Source organism: Nomascus leucogenys, chromosome 17 (assembly GCF_006542625.1).
Source record: "Nomascus leucogenys isolate Asia chromosome 17, Asia_NLE_v1, whole genome shotgun sequence".
NCBI lineage: Eukaryota > Metazoa > Chordata > Mammalia > Primates > Hylobatidae > Nomascus > Nomascus leucogenys.
Window position 1 is genome coordinate 46,206,727 of NC_044397.1, and position 22,448 is coordinate 46,229,174.

General features: G+C 43.6%; 1 protein-coding gene across 5 annotated transcripts in view; it reads right to left on the bottom strand.

Annotated features, from left to right (window-relative positions):
- Nucleotides 1-22,448, bottom strand: part of TMEM248 (transmembrane protein 248) — a 35,873-nt gene that overhangs the window by 8,475 nt on the left and 4,950 nt on the right. For 4 of the 5 annotated variants that reach the window (XM_003276055.4, XM_030796134.1, XM_030796133.1 and 1 more), the window contains 3 exons: nucleotides 8,344-8,520; nucleotides 4,769-5,054; nucleotides 1,396-1,546 (listed from right to left, as the gene is read on the bottom strand). In XM_003276055.4, coding sequence (XP_003276103.1) covers nucleotides 1,396-1,546; nucleotides 4,769-5,054; nucleotides 8,344-8,502 — 596 coding nt within the window. In that variant the 5' untranslated portion in view covers nucleotides 8,503-8,520. Of the gene's footprint in view, nucleotides 1-1,395; nucleotides 1,547-4,768; nucleotides 5,055-8,343; nucleotides 8,521-20,829; nucleotides 20,901-22,448 lie in introns of those variants that run through there. The other variant, XM_030796132.1, reaches the window with a different exon arrangement.

Below are 22,448 nucleotides of genomic sequence, written 5' to 3' on the forward strand. Positions count from 1 at the left end.
CACTTAGTTACAACTGGAAGCTTTATCTACAAAATTCTGTATCAGTTACTGTAACACAAAGTAATGTTTAACTTAATCTGATCTTGTCCTACAAACCTCCAAATGTCTAAAATAGACAAATCCCAAGATAATTCTTATTTAAAAAGGATTCACCAAAGAATTCTTTTAAATAGGCTATATCTTATGTATTTCACCTATTTATTTATAGATAATTATCTCCTTTATAGAGACAGGAGAGACCAAAACAAACAAACAAACAAACAAACAAACAAAAAAAACCTAAAATGCAAAGCAGTAACACTGAATGCTGCTCAAAAACACCGAACGAAAAGCTTCAAAAACCTTAATTGTTTAATGGAAAATAAAGTTCAATTTATATTTGGTTTTAAAACTAATTTTCAAATTCGTAGGTAAAATTAAAGTAATTGTTTAATGGGAAATGATTTAAAATGTTACATTTTAAAATTAGTAATTGTTTAACGGAAAATAAGTTTTGATTTATACTTGATTTAAAACTAAAATCAAGATAAACTAAAATCAACGATTTTAAACTATCTTTCTGGATAATGGAGATGAACAAAACCTTTGTTTTATTTGATTTATTTACTTTTTTGAGACAGAGTCTTGCTGTTGCCCAGGCTGGAGTGCAGTGGCGTGATCTCAGCTCACTGCAACCTCTTCCTCCCAGGTTCAAGCGATTCTCCTGCTTTAACCTCCGAGTTACAGACATGTGCCATCATGCCTAGCTAATTTTTATATTTTTAGTAGAGATGGGGTTTCACCATGTTGGCCAGGCTGGTCTTGAACTCCTGACCTCAGGTGATCCGCCCACCTTGGCCTCCCAAAGTGCTGGGATTATAGGCATGAGACACCGCACCTGGCTGAAAACCTTTATCTTTAGAGAGCCTCTTTTCTTTTTTCTTTTCCTTTTTTTTTTTTTTTTTTTTTAAATAGAGACAGGGTCTCCCTATATGTTGTCCAGGCTGGTCTTGAACTCCGGGGCTCAAGTGATCCTCCCACCTCAGCCTCCCACAGTGCTGGGATCGCAGGCCTGAGCCACTGCACCTGGCCACAGTGAGCCTCTTTTCTGTGACTTGCTGCTTCTATTCCTGCAGGAAAGACAGCCCATAAATGTCCAACAACAGCCAGGTGCTTTTACTGCCTCGAGGGGGCACTAACTTTCTGATTTTATATGCAGAAGTTCTATCTTTAGAATTCCAAATTAAATAATCCTTTAGACAAATTAAGTAATCCTTTAGATAGGTCTGAGTAGAGATAATTCTATAAAGAAATGTGAAGTGAGCCATCCTGAGAATTTACGGCCAAAGCAGCCCAGCCGTACTCACGGCAAGTGGAGCTTGTTACGCACGTTCATTGGGTGCCGGGTACACTTACACAGTGACGGGGAACACCCCAGGGCTGGCCGTGAGGGTCATGCAGGCTGTGAATACCACCTGCTCACAGTGACCATGGAGGGCACAGTCGTCTGAGCTCCACGCTGTAGGCAGGGTGAAGGTGATGTTTATCTCCTCGTGGGCTTCCCTGCCTATGAAAGAGAAATCATTTTTTTATAAAGTCAAGAACCACATATTTGTTATTCTCTGGGATACAAATAAATCCTGAAATCAAACCCACACAGGAATCATCTATCAGCCCAGGCACCTGCCTTTGTGGGATCTGAGGAACAAGAGCAGTCCTGACCCTGACCATGAGTCCTACTCAACTCAGCCACGAAGCAGTGAAGGAAGTGCCACTTTCCAGTCGTGGCCTGGAGATGCCAAGCCAGACCTCGGGCAGATCAGAGGTGAAAAGCTCGGGCTGGGTGAATTATCCCCAGCATTTCTGCACAGCCGTCTAGCCATTTTCAGACATCTTTTATATGTATCATTTCACTTAAAATTTACTACGCTCCCATGAACATGACCAAAGAAGTGTAGCTGTTCCCCTTTTACATATGAACAAACAGAGGTCAGAGGCTTTCAGAGTTAAGAAAGGCAAGTGATGAAGCTTAAACTAAAACCAATGTATTGCCAGGCACAGTGGTTCACATCTGTAGTCCCAGCACTTTGACTTTAGAAGGCTGAGGCAGGAGGATTGCTTGAGGCCAGGAATTCAAGACCAGCCTGAACACGACAGCAAGACTCTGTGTCTACAAAAAAGTTTTAAAAATCAGCCAGCTGTACTGGTGCACACCTGTGGTCCCAGGTACTAGTGAGGATCACTTGAGCCCAGGAGTTTGAGGCTGCAGTGAGCTGTGATCACACCACTGCACTCTAGCCTGGCGACAGATCAAGACCCTGTCTCAAAAAATAAATTTTAAAAATTAAAATAAAAAAATAGCCAAGCGTGGTGGCTCATGCCTGTAATCCCAGCACTTTGGGAGGCTGAGGCGGGCAGATCATTTGAAGTCAGAAGTTCAAGACCAGCCTGGCCAACATGGTAAAATCCTGTCTCCATTAAAAATACAAAATTAGCTGGGCATGGTGGCACGAGCCTATAATCCCAGCTACTCGGGAGTCTGAGGCAGAAGAGTCGCTTGAGCCCGGGAGACAGAGGTTGCAGTGAGCCAAGATTGTGCCACTGCACTCCAACCTGAGCGACAGAGTGAGACTCCAACTCAAAATAACAATTAAAAAAAAAAAAAAAGTCCTGAAGATATCCTTATGCCATGCCATAAGCAACAGGTCCACTTGCTACATGGAAAACCCAGAAGTCACCCATACCTTGATTATTATGGGAATATTCTCACCTCTAACAGCCAATAGGAGGCTGGTGGGCACTTAAATTCCTTCAAGGACTTTTTATTTGTTTCTTATTTCTTTTTTTTTTGAGACAGGGTCTCACTCTATTACCCAGGCTGGAGTACAGTGGTACAATCTTAGCTCACTGTAGCCTCCACCTCCCAGGTTCAAGCAATCCTCCCACCTCAGCCTTACAAGTAGCTGGGACTACAGGTGCACGCCACAACACCTGGTTAATTTTTTTAATTTTTCATAAAGACAGGTGTTTGCTACGTGCCCAGGCTGGGCTTCAACACCTGAGCTCATGCAATCCTCCTGCCTCAGCCTCTCAATGTGCTGGGATTACAGGCACGAGCCACTGCATTCAGCCTAAGAACTTTTTAAAAAGCCTTTTGGTAACCAAAGAACAAAAGGTTATTCTTCCAAGGCCCAGGTGTCCCGTATGAAGCCTTTCCTGATTATTCCAGCTTCCACTGCCTTCTAGCCCTTCTCCTGCATCACTTACAGTCTGTCATGGGTTTAGTACTGGTCAAAGGGCAGTGCTCCACATTTTATAAGTATGTATTTTTCATATCCGTTATCAAGCACTTACATAGCATTTCCTTTGTGGCAGGAACTATTATAAGTGCTTGATAAACATTAACTCACGTTTATCTTTGTCTCTTCCATAACCCCAAAATTCCAAAAGGAAGAGAGCAAATGTTAGGCCTTTTTTTTTTTTTTGAGGTGAAGTCTCGCTCTGTTGCCTAGACTGGAGTGCAGTGGCATGATCTTGGCTCACTGCAGCTTCCGCCTCCAGGGTTCAAGTGATTCTCCCACCTCAGCCTCCGGAGTGGCTGGGATCACAGGCGTCTGCCACCACGCCCGGCTAATTTTTTTGTATTTTTAGTAGAGATGGGGTTCCACCATGTTGGCCAGACTGGTCTTGAACTCCTGACCTCAAGTGATCCACCCACCTCGGCCTCCCAAAGTGCTGGGATTACAGGCGTGAGCCACTGAGCACGGGTCCATCTTAGGCATTTTCTTTTCTTTACTTTGAGATGGAGTCTTGCTCTGTCGCCCAGGCTGGAGTGCAGTGGTGCGATCTTGGCTCACCGCAACCTCCATGTCTCGGGTTCAAACAATTCTCCTGCCTCAGCCTCCTGAGTAGCTGGGACTACAAGTGTGCACCACCATGCCTGCATGCCCGGCTGATTTTTTTTTTGGAGAGAGTCTCCCTCTGTTGCCCAGGCTGGAGTGTAGTGGCATGATTCTCAGCTCAATGCAACCTCCGCTTCCTGGGTTCAAGCTATTCTCCTGCCTCAGCCTCCCGAGTAGCTGGGACTACAGGTGCCTGCCACCACGCCTGGCTAATTTTTGTATTTTTAGTAGAGATGGGGTTTTGCCATATTTGCCAGGCTGGTCTCAAACTCCTGACCTTGTGATCTGCCCACCTTGGCCTCCCAAAGTGCTCAGATTACAGGCGTGAGCCACCCCACCTGGCCAATTTTTTGTATTTTAGTAGTGATGAGGTTTCACCATGTTGCCCACGCTGGTCTCAAACTTCTGAGCTCAGGCAATCCGCCCATCTCGGCCTCCCAAAGTGCTGGGATTACATGCATGAGCTACTGCACCCAGCCATCTTAGTCATTTTCTAGTTCTTCCCAGCAGCTTAGCACAGTGCCGGACTAACAATGGCCATTAAAAAATCTGTAAACTAATAGCAATAGAAGATGTGTAGTAAGTAATGAAAACTCCAACAGGACAAGCCTGAATAAAAATTACATGTTTGTAAATATTAGACAGGCCTTACAGTTTTTTCACAGTTTCTCATTCCTACAGGCTTTTGAGAAACTACTTCTAGCCAGGTACTTTACCATGTAATGATGGAGCAGAAATAGTTCATGTAGTTCAAACTCAACAAAAAAAAGACACACAAGCAAGACTACAATCTAGTACAATATAGTCACTAAAAACATACACGATGCATCCTCTTTTTGTAACCGTGGTTGCCTGAGAAGCCTGAATGGAGAGTGGCTACTGCATACCTGAAAGTCCAATCTGATGTCCTAAGATGGTTGAGTACAGATGGGTGACGTTGCGGGAATACCCTCCGAAGGGTTTCAGTGGGTCCAGGGTTAGGGTGATTGCGACTGAGATATTCACCGGGCCTGAGTCCTCCAGGGCCTGGGGGGACTGGGTGGAAGCTCGGGCCTGCCCACTGGTCATTGTACTTTCCGGAGTTGTGGTGTCGTTTGTGAGATGCTTTAGCGTTTCATTCTCTGATACACACAAGTCCAAATCATTGAACCGTAGCAGAAAAGTATTCCAATCCTTTGGGAAAGTGAAAGAAAGAGAAATGGGTGTGAGCAGCGCCTGTTTCCCACTGCGGGAATACAGGTAAGACCCCGGTGTGGCACCGCAGCACATCAGCAAACTACAATTCAGAGCTGATCATTTAAGATCATGACAATAGCCACCACCCTCTTCACAGGCAGCATGATGTGGCTTTCCTAATCACTTTTTTTTTTTTTTTTTTTTTTGAGACAGTCTCGCTCTGTCCCCTAGGCTCGAGTGCAATGGCGGGATCTCCGCTCACTGCAAGCTCCGTCCCCTGGGTTCACGCCATTCTCCTGCCTCAGCCTCCCAAGTAGCTGGGACTACAGGTGCCCGCCACAACGCCCTGCTTATTTTTTGTATATTTAGTAGAGACGGGGTTTCACCATGTTAGCCAGGATGGTCTCGATCTCCTGACCTCGTGATCCACCTGCCTCGGCCTCCCAAAGTGCTAGGATTACAGACTTGAGCCACCGTGCTCGGCCTCCTAATCACTTTTATATTCACAACCTAAAATATGAACTCTTCACTGGCACAAGATACTCAATAAACTGTGAAATCAAATCAATTTATTCAAGAAAATCTTCTTTTAAAAAAATCTAGCATATTACACTTAGAGAAAATGATCTAGCCTCAGAACCAAACTTGAAAAAAAAGCTTGAATAAAAGCATTAATCTAAACTCATTTTGCAACTACAATTCTTTTCTTTAAGTAAAGTCACCTTAAAATAATGTCCCAAAAGGTCAATTCCATACACCTTGCTCTCTTTCTCTAGAACACAAAACAGCAGTGAATACTAATACTCATTTGGGATATTGCCCCCCTTCTTATGGACTTTTGATGACACCTTAGAGCAGCAACGAATTCAAAAAGGAAGGGGCCAGGTATGGTGGCTCGCACCTCTAATCCCAGCACTTTGGGAGGCCAAGGCAGGTGGATCATTTGAGGTCAGGAGTTCGAGACCAGCCTGAGCAACACGGTGAAACCACGTCTCTACTAAAAATACAATTATTAGCCGGGTGTGGTGGTGTGTGCCTGTAATCCTACTTACTTGGGAGGCTGAGGCAGGAGAATCGCTTGAACCTGGGAGGTGGAGGTTGCAGTGAGAGGAGATCGTGCCACTGCACTCCACCCTGGGTGACAGAGTGAGACTGTCTCAAAAAAAAAAAAAAAAAAAAAAAAAAACAAAAAACAAAAGTGCCATCTGAGGCCAGGTATGGTAGCTCACGCCTGTAATCCCAGCACTTTGGGAGGCCAAGCAGGGTGATCACTTGAGGCCAGGAGTTCGAGACCAGCATGGGCAACATGGTGAAACCATGTCTCTACTAAAAATAAAAAAATTAGCTGGACATGGTGACGCATGCCTGTAATCCCAGCTACTTGGAAGGCTGAAGCACGAAAATCATTTGAAGCGGGGCAGAGGCTGAAGTGAGCCAAGATCGCGCCACTAAAGTCCAGCCTCAGCCCGGGTGTCAGAGTGACACTCTAAAAAAAAAAAAAAAAAAAAAGTCATCTGAGCAACCCCTACCCAGCCCAGTAAGTCTACCCTTACGGCATCAGTTTAACTGTATGTGACATTTAGTAAGACTGCAACTGGATCTATCAAATTACATTTTCCCTAACACCTACAAACTCAACTGACCATTCTAGTACATTAGGGTTGAAAATGAACATTCTAGTCTCAGTCCTTCATAGTCCTAGACATGAAGAAACTGAGGCCCAGGACAAATTAGGGACTCTCCAATTCTAGTTCAAGGTAGAATCAGCATTAAGTTCTGATTCACAGCCCCAAATGTTTCCCATACACCACTGCCTTTCCTACAACCTAGGTTCCTCATTTGAAAATAAAAATCACGAAACTAATCATAACCAAAGTTCCACAGCATCTCAACAGTGCGTTCCTACAAAGCTGGAGTCCACGTTGAACAGCCAGCTAAAGCCAATGCCAGACCTGATTCGGATTATTAAGGGCTAATTATCCAGGCTTCATTGCAACCACTGGCCTTGGCCAAGTGCTCAACATGGACTCAAGCTCTGCGGGAAAGAAATGGCAGGAGGCTGTGGAGCTTTAGTTTTGAGCAGAATATTCATTTACAGCCCTGATGTGGGGGCAGCCTGTTTTCACAACGTTTAAAGATTGAGGCAGGGTCAGAAAAGAGGGAGAATTAAGCCAGCCAGTATGTATCTTAGTAATAAACTCTTTGAAAGAGTTACATGGTAGAAATAGCTAAAACTCGTTACTTGAACTGTGCTAGAAAGAGTTCACATGTGTAGGCGGTTCCTTTTGCCAAGATCACTTAAGATCTAGAATGCCCTAGAGCACAAGAGAAAGCTACGATCTCAATTACATGGAACAGAACTCACCTCTCCATTGCAAGGCACACTCAATGCGGCAACCACGCACTCCCAGCCCCACCCCCACCCCCACCTCCACCCACCAACAAACCCAAGAAGAAGGAAAAAGAATAAGAGAAGCCACCCAAGGAATCTACTAAAAGACAGGAATTAGGCTGGGTGCGGTGGCTCACGCTGGTAATCCCAGCACTTGGGGAGGCCGAGATGGGTGGATCACCTGAGGTCAGGAGTTCGAGACCAGCCTGGCCAACATGGCAAAACCCTGTCTCTACTAAAAAGACAAAAATTAGCCAGACGTGGTGGCAGGCACCTGTAATCCCAGCTATTCAGGAGGCTGAGGCAGGAGAATCGCTTGAGCTCGGGAGGTGGAAGTTGCGGTGAGCTGAGTTTGCGCCACTGCACTCCAGACTAGGTGACAGAGCGAGACTCCGTCTCAAAAAACAAAAAACAAATATATTTGGAAATTAGGTCCTGCTTTTGAATTTCTTTAGGATTCCTTCTTATCTCATGAAAAAACCATTAGTACAGCTGATAAAACTCCATGATGATATGTGGTTTTAAAATACCAAATGTTCAGTTTTCTAAAACAGCAATGAACCCATTTGAGATGGAATATTAAAGAGGTGAGGTCTCCAGCTTTTTGACACACACCATTTTACAAATGTACTCTCCAAAGTGCATGTTTCACTGCTGAAAAGTCTAACTGAAACTGGTAGCATATTTAAATCAAACAATATCCATCTAGGTATTATCTAACAAAGTGAGTCCTGGGGAGATGGAAAACAGAAAATTCTGAATAAATACTGATTTTTCTCACTAGGAGAGAAAGGCCAAAACCCAAGAAAGCTATATGGCAAGCTACAGGGTGTTGCCTGTAGCCTGTCCTCCACAAGGACCAGCCAGCCCGGGAGAAGTCAGAGCATACTGTACCTCTGCCATTTCTGGGGATTTAATCTCCTTGATTTTGAAGAAGTAGCCCAGGGTCAGGAAAGCTATGGCCATAGCGCTCACGCTGATCATGAAGACCACCAGGGGAGGCCGACTGCTGATGTACACCTTCAGGTTCTCCAGGGGGTTGATGCTGAACATTATTCTGATCAGCTCCACCTGAAAGAAATGAATCAGAAGCCTCAAGGACTGACTTGCCAACAAGAAAGCTATGATTCTTTTGTTTCCTTTTGAGGTGTTGGGGGGTGAGCTGGGTGGGATGGGCACTCATTACTGAATTTGAGAAATGTCGGATCATAACTTCATTCAAAAGACTAGAAGGAAAAAACACTAAATGTTAACTGCCATTACCTCAAAGTGGCAGGATCCTGAATACATATTCTTTCAGTTTGAATCTTCTAAATATTGTGTGTGTATGTGTGTTTTAAGAAACAGGGTCTCTCGCTCTGTCACCCAGGCTGGAGTGCAGTGGTGCGATCATAGCTCACTGCAGCCTTGAACTCCTAGGCTTAAGCTATCCTCCTACCTCAGCCTCCTGAGTAGCCAGGACTAAAGGTGTATACCACTATGCCCGGCTAATTTTTTTTTTTTTTTTTTTTTTTGAGATGGAGTCTCACTCTGTGACCCAGGCTGGAGCAATGGTGTAGTCTTGGCTCATTGCAACCTCTGCCTCCTGGGTTCAAGTGATTCTCCCACCTCAGCCTCCCAAGTAGCTGGGACTACAGGCATGTGCCGCCACACCCAGCTAATTTTTGTATTTTTGGTAGAGATGGGGTTTCACCATATTGGCCAGGCTAGTCTCGAACTCCTGACCTCGTAATCTGCCCGCCTCGGCCTCCCAAAGTGCTGGGATTACAGGTGTGAGCCACTGTGCCCGGCTAATTTATTACTTTTTAAGAGATGGGGTCTCGCTATGTTGCTCAGGCTGGTCTTGATCTCCTAGCCTCAAGCAAACCTCCTGCCTCAGCCTCCCAAAGTTCTGGGATTACAAGTGTGAGTCACCGTACCCAGCCTCAATCTTCTAAATATTCTACAATAAATACTGTTACTTCCGTATCACTTAAGGTTTAGGTAGTCAGTAATGTGACACAAATACACAACAACATGTACAGAAAGAAAGTGAGGATGCTCTCATTTCCTGCCACTGAAAAGCTGAATTCTATTTATTCTACATTCTGTCCTGCTCATTGCCATATCGCTCATAGCTATCCCAGCCCTGCTTAAAAGCTCCTAAGGCTTCTACCAGACCTAGGAGAGGTCGGCAATAGCTCCGTCATGGCCCACAGGGTTTTCAGGACGCAGAAGCCCTGCCAATCTCCCTGACTGCATCGCCATCCACTTCCCCTCCTCCCTCCTGGGCTTTGGCCACACTGGACTTGCTATTCTTCAGGATCGTCTTGTCAATGTCTGCAAGGAAATCAGTTGGGACTGACAGGGACTGCACTGAATCTGTGGATCGGTTTGGGGAATGCTGCTCTCTTAACAATGTTGTCTGCTAGTCTGAGAGCCTTGCAGGCCTTTCCGTCTATTTAGGTTCCTTATTTGAACAATGTTTTCTGTTTTCAGTGTTAACGTTTGCACTTCTTTTATTAAGTTTATTCGTAAGTATTTAATGCTTCTTGCCATTTTTGACCATGATGTAGCTGAAGAATTTTGTATCTGCCTGGATGCTTTCCCAACATTTCCACATGTTTGCTCTTCTTAAAATGCACGTCTATGGCTGGGCGCAGCGGCTCATGCTTGTAATCCCAGCACTTTGGGAGGCCGAGGTGGGTGGATCACTTGAGGTCAGGAGTTCGAGACCAGCCTGGCCAACATGGCAAAACCCCGCCTCTACTACAAATACAAAAATTAGCCAGGTATAGTGGTGCACATCTGTAATCCCAGCTACTTGGGAGGCTGAGGCAGGAGAATTGCTTGAACCTGGGAGGCAGAGGTTGCAGTGAGCCAAGATCACGCCACTGCACTCCAGCCTGAGGGACAGAATGAGACTGTCTCAATTAAAAAAAAAAATGCAAGTCTCTGTTTAATAGCCAGCTCCTCAGAGCACGCCTTCCCTTGTCACTCTCAGCCCCTGCTTTATTTCCTTCATATTGTTTAGCATCAACCAACAGCACAATTATTTTCCTACTTGTTGACTGTTTGTCATCCCTCATTTATGAGCCCAATGAGAGCAGAGATTTTGCACGCCTTCCCTGGTCACCCTCAGCCCCTGCTTTATTTCCTTCATATTGTTTAGCGTCAACCAAGAGCACAATTATTTTCCTACTTGTTTACTATCTGTCATCCTTCATTTATGAGCCCAGTGAGAGAGGAGATTTTGCCTGTCTTGTTCACGGCTACAGCCCTGGCCCCTGGCCCCTAGAACAGTAGCTGGCACACAATGAGCACTTATAAATAGGAGCAGACTGCAATAACATTAGCAAAAAGCAATTTTTTAAAGTCTGTATCAGCGTTTAAATTTTAGAGACAAAAAGATGCACCAACAGCCCCTAAAAATCAACAGCAACACATTTTCCATGCCACTTTCACTCAACATTGTTTTTCTGACATCTCTGTTGATCTCTGTTGATCTAGTTTGCTGAATTTCACTGATGTATATATGTAATTGTTCTGTGGTTGAGTTATCCCAGTCTGAGGGGCCTAGCTGGGTTCCTGTTACTGTTTCACCCACCAAGGGCATTGCAACATGTACAAGAGTGGCTGTAGTACAGCAAAGTCACAGAGTAGGGCCTGTCTTCAACCTGATATTGTCAGATCACTCTCCAAGGAGATAAACCAGTTTACGCTTCCCCAGCAATGAAGGAGCCTGCTCCATTCCATGAGATTTGTGCCAACACTTGATTTCCTAAGGCATATTAATTTGGTCCAAAAAGACAGATGTGAAATGATATCTCTATTATTTTAAATTATACCTCCCTGAAACAGAGCATCTTTCCGCTTTTTTAATCAGCCATTTAGGCCCAATCTTAAGTGAACTGCCTGAATCCTCTGGTAATTTACTAATAGGGTGTTAGTCTATTTCTTATTGATGTTTAGAAATTCCTTTTGTGTTTTGGGTACTAAGCCTTTAACAATTTTATATGTTACATATAATTCATCCAAGTTTGGGTTTTCTTTAATATGGTTTATGGTATCTTTTGCCATATGAAAGGTTCTTGAGAAGCCAGGCACAGTGGCTCACGCCTGTAATCCCAGCACTTTGGGAGGCTGGGGCAGGTGGATCAAGAGGTCAGGAGTTCAAAACCAGCCTGGCCAATATGGTGAAACCCTGTCTCTACTAAAAATACAAAAAGTAGCTGGGCATGGTGGCGTGTGCCTGTAGTCCCAGTTAGTTGGGAGGCTGAGGCAGGAGAATCAGTTGAACCCAGAGGGCGGAGGTGCAGTGAGTCAAGATCACACCACTGCACTTCAGCTTCGACGACACAGCGAGACTCTATCTCAAAAGAAAAGAAAAAGAAAGGTTCTTGATATTTTTAATGGTATTATTAAGAAATAATTCACATACCATACAATTCACCCATTTAAAGTATACAATTCAATGATTTTTGGTATATTCACCGAATTGAACAACAATCTTCACAATCAATTTTCAAATGTTTTCATTGTCCTATAAAGAAAGCCCAACATATAACAGATACATAAAAAATAAAAAGAAATTAAAACATACCACCAGAGAAAAATCACCTTCACTAAAATGAAGACAGGAAGGAAGGAAAGAAAGAAGACCATAAAACAACCAAAAAACAACAAAATGGCAGGAGTAAATCCTTACTTATCAGTAACAACAGTGAATGTAAACGGACTAAACTCTCCAATCAAAAGACACAGTGGCTGAATGAATAAAAAAGCCAGACACAACGATGTGTTGCCTAGAAGAAACACACCTTACCTATAAAGACACAGAGTAAATGGAAATAAAGAAATAGCCGGGTGCGGTGGCTCACACCTGTAATCTCAGCATTTTGGGAGGCTGATAGATCTTAATCAGACTAGACAGATTTCAAGACAGGAACTATAAAAAGAGACAAAGAAGGTCAAACGGTCAATTCAGCAAGATGATGTAACAATTATAAATATATATGTACCCAACACTGGAGCACCGAGATACATAAAGCAAATATTAGAACTAAAGGGAAAGACAGACCCCAATACAATCATAGCTGGAGACTTCAACACTCTACTTTCAGCATTGGACAGATCATCCAGACAGAAAACCAACAAAGAAATGACTTAATCTGCACTACAGACCAAATGGACCTAACAGATCACATGGATCATTCCCAAAAACAGACCACATGTTAGGCCACAGAACATGTCTTAAAACATTTTTAAAAATATGAAATTATATCAAGTATCTTCTCTGACCACAATGGAATAAAACTAGAAATCAATTACAAGAGGAATTCTGGAAACTATACAAACACATGGAAATTAAATAATATGCTCCTGGATGGCCAGTGGGTCAATCAAGAAATTAAGAAGGAAATTAAAAAGTGTCTTGAAACAAATGAAAATGAAAACACAACATACCAAAACTTATGGGATCCAGTGAAAGCAATACTAAGAGGAAAGTTTATAGCTATAAGCACCTACATAAAAAAGTAGAAAAACATCAAAAAAGCAACATACAATGCATCTTAAAGAATTAGAAAAACAAGAGCAAACCAAACACAAAATTAGTAGAAGAAATAAAGATCAGAGCAGAAATAAATTTGAAACAAAAAAATATAAAAGATCAATGAAACAAAGAGCTGGTGTTTTGAACCAGATGAACTCAGAAAAAAGAGAGACAAGATTCAAAGAAATAGTATCAGACATGAAAAAGGAGACATTAAACCAACATCACAGGACTTCAAAGGATCATTACAGGCTACCACGAGCAACTGCATACGGCTGGAAAACCTAGAAGAAATGGATGAATTCCTATACACACACAACCTACCAAGACCTGATGGCTTCACTGCTGAATTCTACCAAACACTAAAAGAAGAAGAACTAATACCAATCCTACGTAAACTATCTCAAAAAGCAGAGGAAGAGGGAGTACCTCCAAACTCATGCTAGGAGGCCAGTATCACCCTGATACCAAAACCAAAGATACATCAAAAAAAAAAAAAAAAAAAAAAAAAGGAAAACTACAGGCAGATATCCCTGATGAGGATTGTTGTTAAATCTCCTCCAAAACACACTGGCAAACCAAATTCAACAAAACATTAAAAAGATCATTCATCATGACCAAGTGGGATTTATCCCTTAGAAGCAAGGATGCTTCAACATATGCAGATAAATCAAAGCAATACATCATATCAGCAGAATAAAGGACAAAAGCCATATGATCCATTCAACTGATACTGAAAAAGCATTTGATAAAATTAAATATCTCTTCATGATAAAAACCCTCAAAAAAAAACTGGGCTTAGAAGGACCATACTACACACAATGAAAGCCATATACAACAGGCCCACAACTAGTATCACACTGAATAGGGAAAAACTGAAAGCGTTTCCTCTAAGATCTGGAACATGACAAGGATGCCCACTTTCACCACTGTAATTCAACAGAGTACTAGAAGTCCTAGCTAGAACAATCAGACAAGAAATAAAGGGCATCCAAACTGGAAAGGAGTAAGATAAATTATACTTGTTTGCAGACGGTATGATCTTATATTTGGAAAAATCTAAATACTCCATCAAAAAACTAGAACTGATAGACCAATTTTCAGTAAAGTTGCAGGACACAAAATCAACCTACAGAAATCAGTAGCATTTCTATGTGCCAATAGAGAGCAATATAAAAAAGAAATCAAGAGGTCAGGCATGGTGGCTCATGCCTGTAATCCCAGCACTTTGGGAGGCCGAGGCAGGTGGATCGCTTGAAGCCAGGAGGCGGAGGTTGCAGTGAGCTGACTTCGTGCCATTGCACTCCAGCCTGGGCAACAAGAGCAAAACTCCATCTCCAAATAATAATAATAATAATAATAATAATAGTAATAATAAAAGAATGTTTGAGTAAAACTATTAAGATTCCAAACATTTTACAAACTTAAAATTCCTTTCTACCATTCACAAGCGTTTTCAAATAGAAAATTAATGAAGACTAAATAAATGTATTCCCTCTGCAAAGGTTTTCTTGTAACTACAAGAAAATTTCTGTAAGCGTCACAGTGGCAAATGTTAGTTTTAATTAATGAATAAATTAAGTTCTGTTTAGGAAAAAAAAAAAAGAAAAAGAGATAAAAGAAACCACACTATTTGACCCCTCCCCCTAAATTCATTCCAACTCCAATTAGGGCGTCCTGGTATTGACCAAGATGAAGAAACAAATGACCACTGCTGGGAAGCTGCCTCTCTGAAAAGTCCAGGGATTTAGGGTACACACAACACGGCCAAAAGGCAATTTCACAAGCACGTGAGAACATGTGATGAAAATCTATCAGCACAGTACCTTAGATCTCTGAGACTAACTCAGTGAAGATGCTAAACATCAGACGGCACTTTAAGCAAGCAAAAGGCAACACCAAGATTATCCCAAAGATATCTCTAGCAACCCACAAGTTACAAGAACACAAGTTCCTTAAAAAGAGGCACAGAAACAGCTGTGTTATAAACTTTCTGGAGACCAACTTGGCTATACATACCAATAGTGCCAAAATCTGGCATATTTTATCTCCAACATTCTACTGCTAAGAACTAAACCCAAGGAAACACCCATTGCTCCAAAGATTTAACTACTCAGAGTTATTTTTGGAGTGTTTGCAATTGTTAAAAAATGGAAAACTACATATCCAACAATAGCAGGGCACAACTGAATAAAGTAGGATTTCTCCTCAGTATTGTACTTATCAAAAACACAAGATCTGGGCGTGGTGGCACATGCCCGTAGTCCCAGCTACGTGGGGGGCTGAGGTGGGAGGATGGCTCAAGCCAGGGAGTTTGAGGCGGCAGTGAGCTATGATTACGCCACTGCACTCTAGCCTGAGCAACAGAGTGAGATCCTATCCCCCACAACCACCAAAACAAAGCGGGAGCTAGGCACAGTGGCTCACGCCTGTAATCCCAGCACTTTGGGAGGTCGAGGTGGGCGGATCACCTGAGGTCAGGAGTTCGAGACCAGCCAGGGCAACATGGTGAAACCCCGTCTCCACTAAAAACACAAAAAATTAGCCAGGTGTGGTGGCGCATGGTTGTAGTCCCACCTACTCAGGAGGCTGAGCCACAAATTGCTTGAACCTCAACTCAGTTGCAGTGAGCTAAGATCATGCCACTACACTCCAGCCTGGGTGACCGAGTGAGACTCTGTCTCAAAACAAACAAAGAAACAAACAAACAAACAAAAAAACACCCACAGGATCTAAAATATCACATACAGCTGCCATAAAAAAGAATAAAATCGGCCAGGCGCGGTGGCTCATGCCTGTAATCCTAGCACTTAGGTAGGCTGAGGCGGGTGGACTGCCTGAGCTCAGGAGTTTGAGACCAGCCTGGGCAACATGGTGAAACTCCGTCTCTACTAAAAATACAAAATTACAAAAAATTAGCCGGGAGTGGCAGCGTGCACCTGTAATCCCAGCTATCGGGAGGCTGAGACAGGAGAATTGCTTGAACCCGGGAGGCAGAGGTTGCAGTGAGCTGAGATCGTGCCACTGCACTCCAGCCTGGGTGTCAGACTAAGACTCCATCTCAAAAAAAAAAAAGTTCTCAGGGAAAACTGTGCTCTGCACAATCCTCCATCTGGCGAGACGAGCAGAACAGGGATGGAGAAACTGAGGCAACGGGTAAACAACAGATGGCGCTTTACGTAAGCAAAAGGCAATATCCAGGTTACCCTAATAATATCTCAAGCAACCCACAGGTTGCAAGAACACAAGTTCCTTAAAGGTGGCCAGGAGAAGGCTGTGTTATAAACTTTCAAAACACTACTAGTTCAGGTGAAAGGGACAGAGGTGTGGGAGGAGATGGTTACTTTTTATTACATGAGTTAACAAAAACACAGTTAATTGGGTTGGTGCAAAAGGAATCGCGGTTTTTGCCAATACATAATGGCAAAAATCACCATTACTTTTGTACCAACCTAATATAAGGGGAGGAAAGGAGCTAGTAAAGGAGGAAGGCCAGATGGGTGCGGTGGCTCACACCTGTAATTCCAGCACTTTGGGAGGCCAAGGTGGGCGGATCACGAGGTCAGGAGATTGAGACCATCCTGGCTAACACGGTGAAACCCCGTCTCTACTAAAAATACAAAAAATTAGCCAGGCGTGGTGGCGGGCGCCTGTAGTCCCAGCTACTCGGGAGGCAGAGGCAGGAGAATGGCGTGAATCTAGGAGGTGGAGCTTGCAGTGAGCCGAGATAGCACCACTGCACTCCAGCCTGGGCAACAGAACGAGACTCTGCCTCAAAAAAAAAAAAAAAAAAAGGAGGAAGGCCTCCTGGTTGGGCACAATAACTCACACCCATAATCCCAGCACTTTGGGAGGCTGAGATGGAAGGACTGCTTGAGGCCAGGAGTTAGAAACCAGCCTGGCCAACACAACAAGACCCCGTCTCTACAAAAAATAATTTTTTAATAAATTAGCTAAGCATAGTGGTGTACGCCAATGGCCCAGCTACTTGGGAGTCTGAGGTGGGAGGACTGGCTCAGCCCAGGAGGTCAAAGCTATAGTGAGCTATGATCATGCCACTGCACTCCAGCCTGGCCAACATGGTGGAAAAAAAAATGTAATTTTGCAACTTAATAACATTTTATCAGAAAAAAAGTAAGTTAACATTAATCATGCCACAAACACAGGAAGCCTTTCAGTTTCTCTCTCTCTCCAAAGCCCGCATATGTACACCACATGGCTACTTGTCCAAGTTTTAAACTAACTTTATTGTAGTTTTAAACTGCTTTTTTTTTTTTTTTTTTTTTTTTGAGATATTGGCTCGCACTGTCACCCAGGCTGGCATATGCAGCTGTGTGATCTCTGCTCAACCTTTGCCTCCCAGGTTCAAGTGATTCTCCTACCTCAGCCTCCCAAATAGCCGAGACTACAGGCGCATGTCACCATGTCCAGCTAATTTTGATATTTTTAGTAGAGATAGGGTTTCACCATGTTGGCCAGGCTGGTCTCAAACTCCTGACTTCAAGTGATCCACCCACCTCAGCCTCCCAAAGTGCTGGGATTCCAGGCGCAAACCACCACACCAGGCCCACCATTAAATGAGATTTTCTACCTTAGGTTAAATGGGAAGTTTCTGAAAGGTGACGAAGAGAGGATGGGAGAAGCAAGCCTGCTCTCTACGCCGACCAAAGGAAATACACCCGACTTGTGCTAAGAGAGAATGACAGGAACTCACCTTCATGTAGCAGAAAGTAGCATTTCTCAAATATCCTGTGATGTCTGAGACCCTCAAAGAGCTTTAAGGCCAGGGTTACAAACCCCGAGCCTAGTAAACACCAGTCATCGACGCCATGCCAGATTATCTGACACTTAGAGCTGAAGACACTTATTGGTATCAAAGAAACCCTGTGCAAGCTCCAGCACCCAGCTGCCCCGAGCACTGCGCAGAAACCACCTTCCTGCCCCACCGCAAAGCAGTGCAGGCAAAATGAACCTTCAGAGAGACAAGTGAGAATGAAGTCTCAGAGAGACAAGTGAGAATGAAGACACAGGAGAACTTCAAGGTCTCCAGTAATCTCTGGGCTGCTAAGTCCAAAGCCAGAGCTCCAGTCCCTAACTCATGTTGCTGCAGCATCTGACACAGAAGTGGGGTGGATCCTCTCCCTGCTTCCACTCCTGGTTTTCTTAACATTCATCTGGCCACCGCTTCCTTCTCAGGCTCCTTCAAAAGCTGGTGTTCCCAAGTTCCAGCTGGGGCCTCTGCTCAAGGGGGACACGCTCATTCATGCCTTAATCCCATTTTATGTACCTACTCACCTCCAGATCCAAACAGTCACCTACTGAGCTACCTCCTTAGATGACCCAAAGGCCATCAAGGCTAAAACTTATCCCAAGGCACCAAACTGGCTCCTTCCCATAAGGAAAAACACCGTTATTTACCTAGTGATCCCTGCCAGTCATTTTTTTTTTTTTTTGAGACAGGGTCTGGCTCTGGTGCCCGGGTTGGAGTGCAGTGGTATGAGCATGGCAGCCGCCTTGACTTCCCGGGCACAAGTGATCCTCCCACCTCGGCCTCCCAAGTAGCCGGGACTACAAGTGCATGCTACCACTCCAGGCTAATTTTTGTAATTTTTGTAGAGATGGGATTTTGCCACATTGCCCAGGCTGGTCTCGAACTCCTGGGCTCAAGCGATCCTCCCGTGTCAGCCTCCCAAATGCTGGGATTACAGACGTGAGCCACTGCGCCCGGCTCCTGCCAGTCATCCTTGACACTCTGGCTCTCCTACAACCAGTTACCAAGTCCTATCGTTTCCACATTTGAAGTGTCTCTCAAAGGCAGCTCTCACTCCATCCGCACTGACACTGCCTCCCTCAGCCAAATTAAATTGTTGTCTGAGCCGGGTGCTCACAGATATAATTCCAGCACTCTGGGAGGCCAAGGCGGGTGGATCACCTGAGGCCAGGAGTTTGAGAGCATCCTGGCCAACATGCTGAAACCCCATCTCTAATAAAAATACAAAAATTAGCTGGGCGTGGTGGCGGTGCACGCCTATGATCCCAGCTACTCAGGAGGCTGAGACAGGAGAATCGCTTGAACCCAGGAGGCGGAGGTTGCAGTGAGCCAAGATTAAGCCACTGAACTCCAGCCTGGGCACCAAAGCAAGAGTCTGTCTCAAAAAAAAAAAAAAAAAAAAAAAAAAATTTGTCTCTCATTTCCATGATATTGTTTCTGCATTCCTCCTACCTTGGACAGTGCCTGACACCAGGAAGGTGCTTAACAATAATAACGTCTACTGTCATTGCCTACTTTTTGAGAGAGGCACTGCTCTGAGTTTTGCACCTATTACGTATGATCCCTAAAACATCTCTATTTTACAGATAGGGAAAATAAGGCATATAGAAGTCAGCTAATGTGCCCATGATCACACGCGAAGTGAACCTGGATTCAAATCCAGTTGGCCTCCAGAGCCCATGCATTAACCATTAAGTTCTACTTCGGTCCAATAAATGATACAGGTTTGCATAAAGAAGTCAATCTGGCAGGGCACAATGGCTCCTGCCTGTAATTCTAGCACTCTGGGAGGCTGAGGCCAGCCGATCACTTGAGCCCAGGAGTTGGAGACCAGCCTGGGAAACACAAGAAGACCCCGTGTCTACAAAGAATACAAAATTCAGCTGGGTGTGGTGGTGCACACCTGTAGTCCCAGCTACTTGGGAGGCTGAGGTGGAGGGATCACCTGAATCCAGGAGTTTGAGGCTGCAGTGAGCTGTGATGGCACCACTGCACTCTAGCCTGGGAGACAGAGTTAAACCCTATCTCAAAAAATGAAAATAAAAAGGAAAAAAAAATTTTTTTTTGAAGAGTCAATCCTATCAAATGAGAAAAGGCAGAAAAGCATCCATATAATTTTGCAATCAAGACATCAATAGTGATGTAAGCAAAACCCCTTTCACTAGGGTGATAGAGGCAAAAACTAGGCGACAAGGACGAAGGAGTGAGAAGAGAGAATTCTTAACAGCTACCACTTAGAACATGCCATTCTCAGGCACCATGCCAAGCGCTTCACATAACATATTTTTTAATCCTTGCAACACTTCTAGGTAGATACTACTATTCCCACTTTACAGATGAGAAAACTGAAGCAAATGAGCTTAAGTTATTTGTACTAGGTCACGCTGCAAATAAATGGCAGAAATGGATTCTGACTTAATTCATCTGACCCCAAAAGCCATGCCATCCATCTCAATGCCAAGGTTGGTAAGACAGATTCAAGTCAAATGCCAAAGTGAGTGAAAAAAAAAAAAACAATCTCACATGCCATAGATATACAAAGTGTATTTTAGTCATTGATTTTAACAAAGGCACAATTAAGAGATGAACTTTTTTGAAGTTTAAAATGTTTAACTTAGTTTCCTTTTTTTTTTTTTTCAAGACTGAGTTTCACTCTCGTCACCCAGGCTGGAGTGCAATGGCGCAATCTCAGCTCACTGCAACTTCTGCTTCCTGGGTTCAAGTGATTCTCCTGCTTCAGCCTCCTGAGTAGCTGGGATTACAGGCGCCCACCAGCAGGCCTGGCTAATTTTTGTATTTTTAGTAGAGACAGGGTTTCACCATGTTGGTCAGACTGGTCTTGAATTCCCGACCTCAGGTAATCCACCTGCCATGGCTTCCCAAAGTGCTGGGATTACAGGCATGAGCTACCGTGCTCAGCCTATTTTCCATTCCTTTAGCAGGGTACCTCCCATCTCAGCACTCATTCATCAGTTAAAAGTATGAAGCAAAGACTAGCACAGTCTTCTGCCAATGGTGTCTTGTTTCTTAATGTGAAACAATTCACAGTGCAGAAGAGACTTTCACAATAACTCATGTTTAAAAGGAACCAAAGAGAGACTGGGCGTGGTGGTTCATGTCTGTAATCCCAACACTTTGGGAGGCCAAGGTTGGAGGATCACTTGAGCACAGGAGTTCGAGACCAGCCTGGACAACACAGTGAGACCCCATCCCTAAAAAAAAAAAAAACAAAAACCCAAATTAAAAAAAATTAGCTGGGCATGGTTTCACCTATAGTCCCAGCTAATTGGGAGGGCAAGGCAGGAGGATCAGTTGAGTCCAAGAGTTCAAGGCTACTGTGAGCCATGGCCATGGTCACGCCACTGCACTCCAGCCTCGGTGACAGGGAGAGACCTTGTCTCAAAAAAAAAAAAAAAAAAAAAAAAAAAAAAAAAAAAAAAAAAAAGATCAAATGAGAAATTACAAGAAAAAGCATAGTTTTAGTTGCTAAACGTATAGTTTAGGCAACATCAGTAGTCTCATAAAGACAAAAGGAAAGGAACGTAGGCTGACATAATTACATATCTGGAACCAGACTTCTTCCAAAACTCAGACTTCCCGTTTATTTCTCCTCACTACGGTTAATGAATGCAACGTTCCATTTTCAAAATCATGATATAAAACCATGGTAACGTTCAACATTCCCCCCGCTTCTTAAAAAAATTCACTACAGTCTCAAGATGGAAAATAATTTATCTTTGTTCTTTAGTTTTTTAAATAATTGCCGACCATCTTAAACACCAAAATTAAAAGTACTCCCGTATTAAAATTTAATAATCTGGGGCTTAATCAATTTTTAAGAAAACAAGTCTTAAGGGATACCAAGATCAAACAAAAGCTAACGGTTCAGTATGAAACCTTTCTGTAACCAAACTCAGTGTGTAAGACTGGGACATGTTTGAAAAACAGCACTTGTAACCAAACAGCATAAATGTCCAAATGGCAGTGCTTCGAAGGCTGTGTCATGTACTCCCCAGGATCACACTCAGGTATGTAATCATACGCAGAAAAAATACTACAGACCTCTTGTCAAATGTATTTGATTCGTACATGAGAAAGTTAACTTAAGGATTTCCATGTTCGAAATCAATCTAAATGAAAATTCAATTTGCTAAAACCTCTATCATTCCTCCTTTCTGTTTTTTCATTTTAAAGAAAGGCCAAGGTTCTTTGTCCATTTTTCTTTCTTTTCTTTTTTTTTGTTTTGTTTCAGACGGAGTCTTGCTCTGTCGTCCAGGCTGGAGTGCAGCGGAGCAATCCCAGCTCACCGCAACCTCCACATCCCAGGTTCAAGTGATTCTCCTGCTTCAGCCTCCTGAGTAGCTGAAGTAGCTTGTAAGCATGCTTACAAGCATGTGTCGCCACGCCCAGCTAATTCTTGTACTTTTAGTAGAGACAGGGTTTCACCATGTTGGCCAGGCTAGTCTCGAACTCCTGACCTCAAGCAATCCACCAGCCTTGACCTCCCAAAGTGCTGGCATTACAGGCGTGAGCCACCATGCCTGGCTGCCCATTTTTCAATTGGATTTTTTGTTTTCTTGCTACTGAGTTGTTTGGGTTTTGTATATATTTTGGATATTAACCCCTTCTCAGATGTATGGTTTGCAAGTAGCTTCTCCAAATCCCTAGGGATTAAAAAATGGGCAAGGGACACAA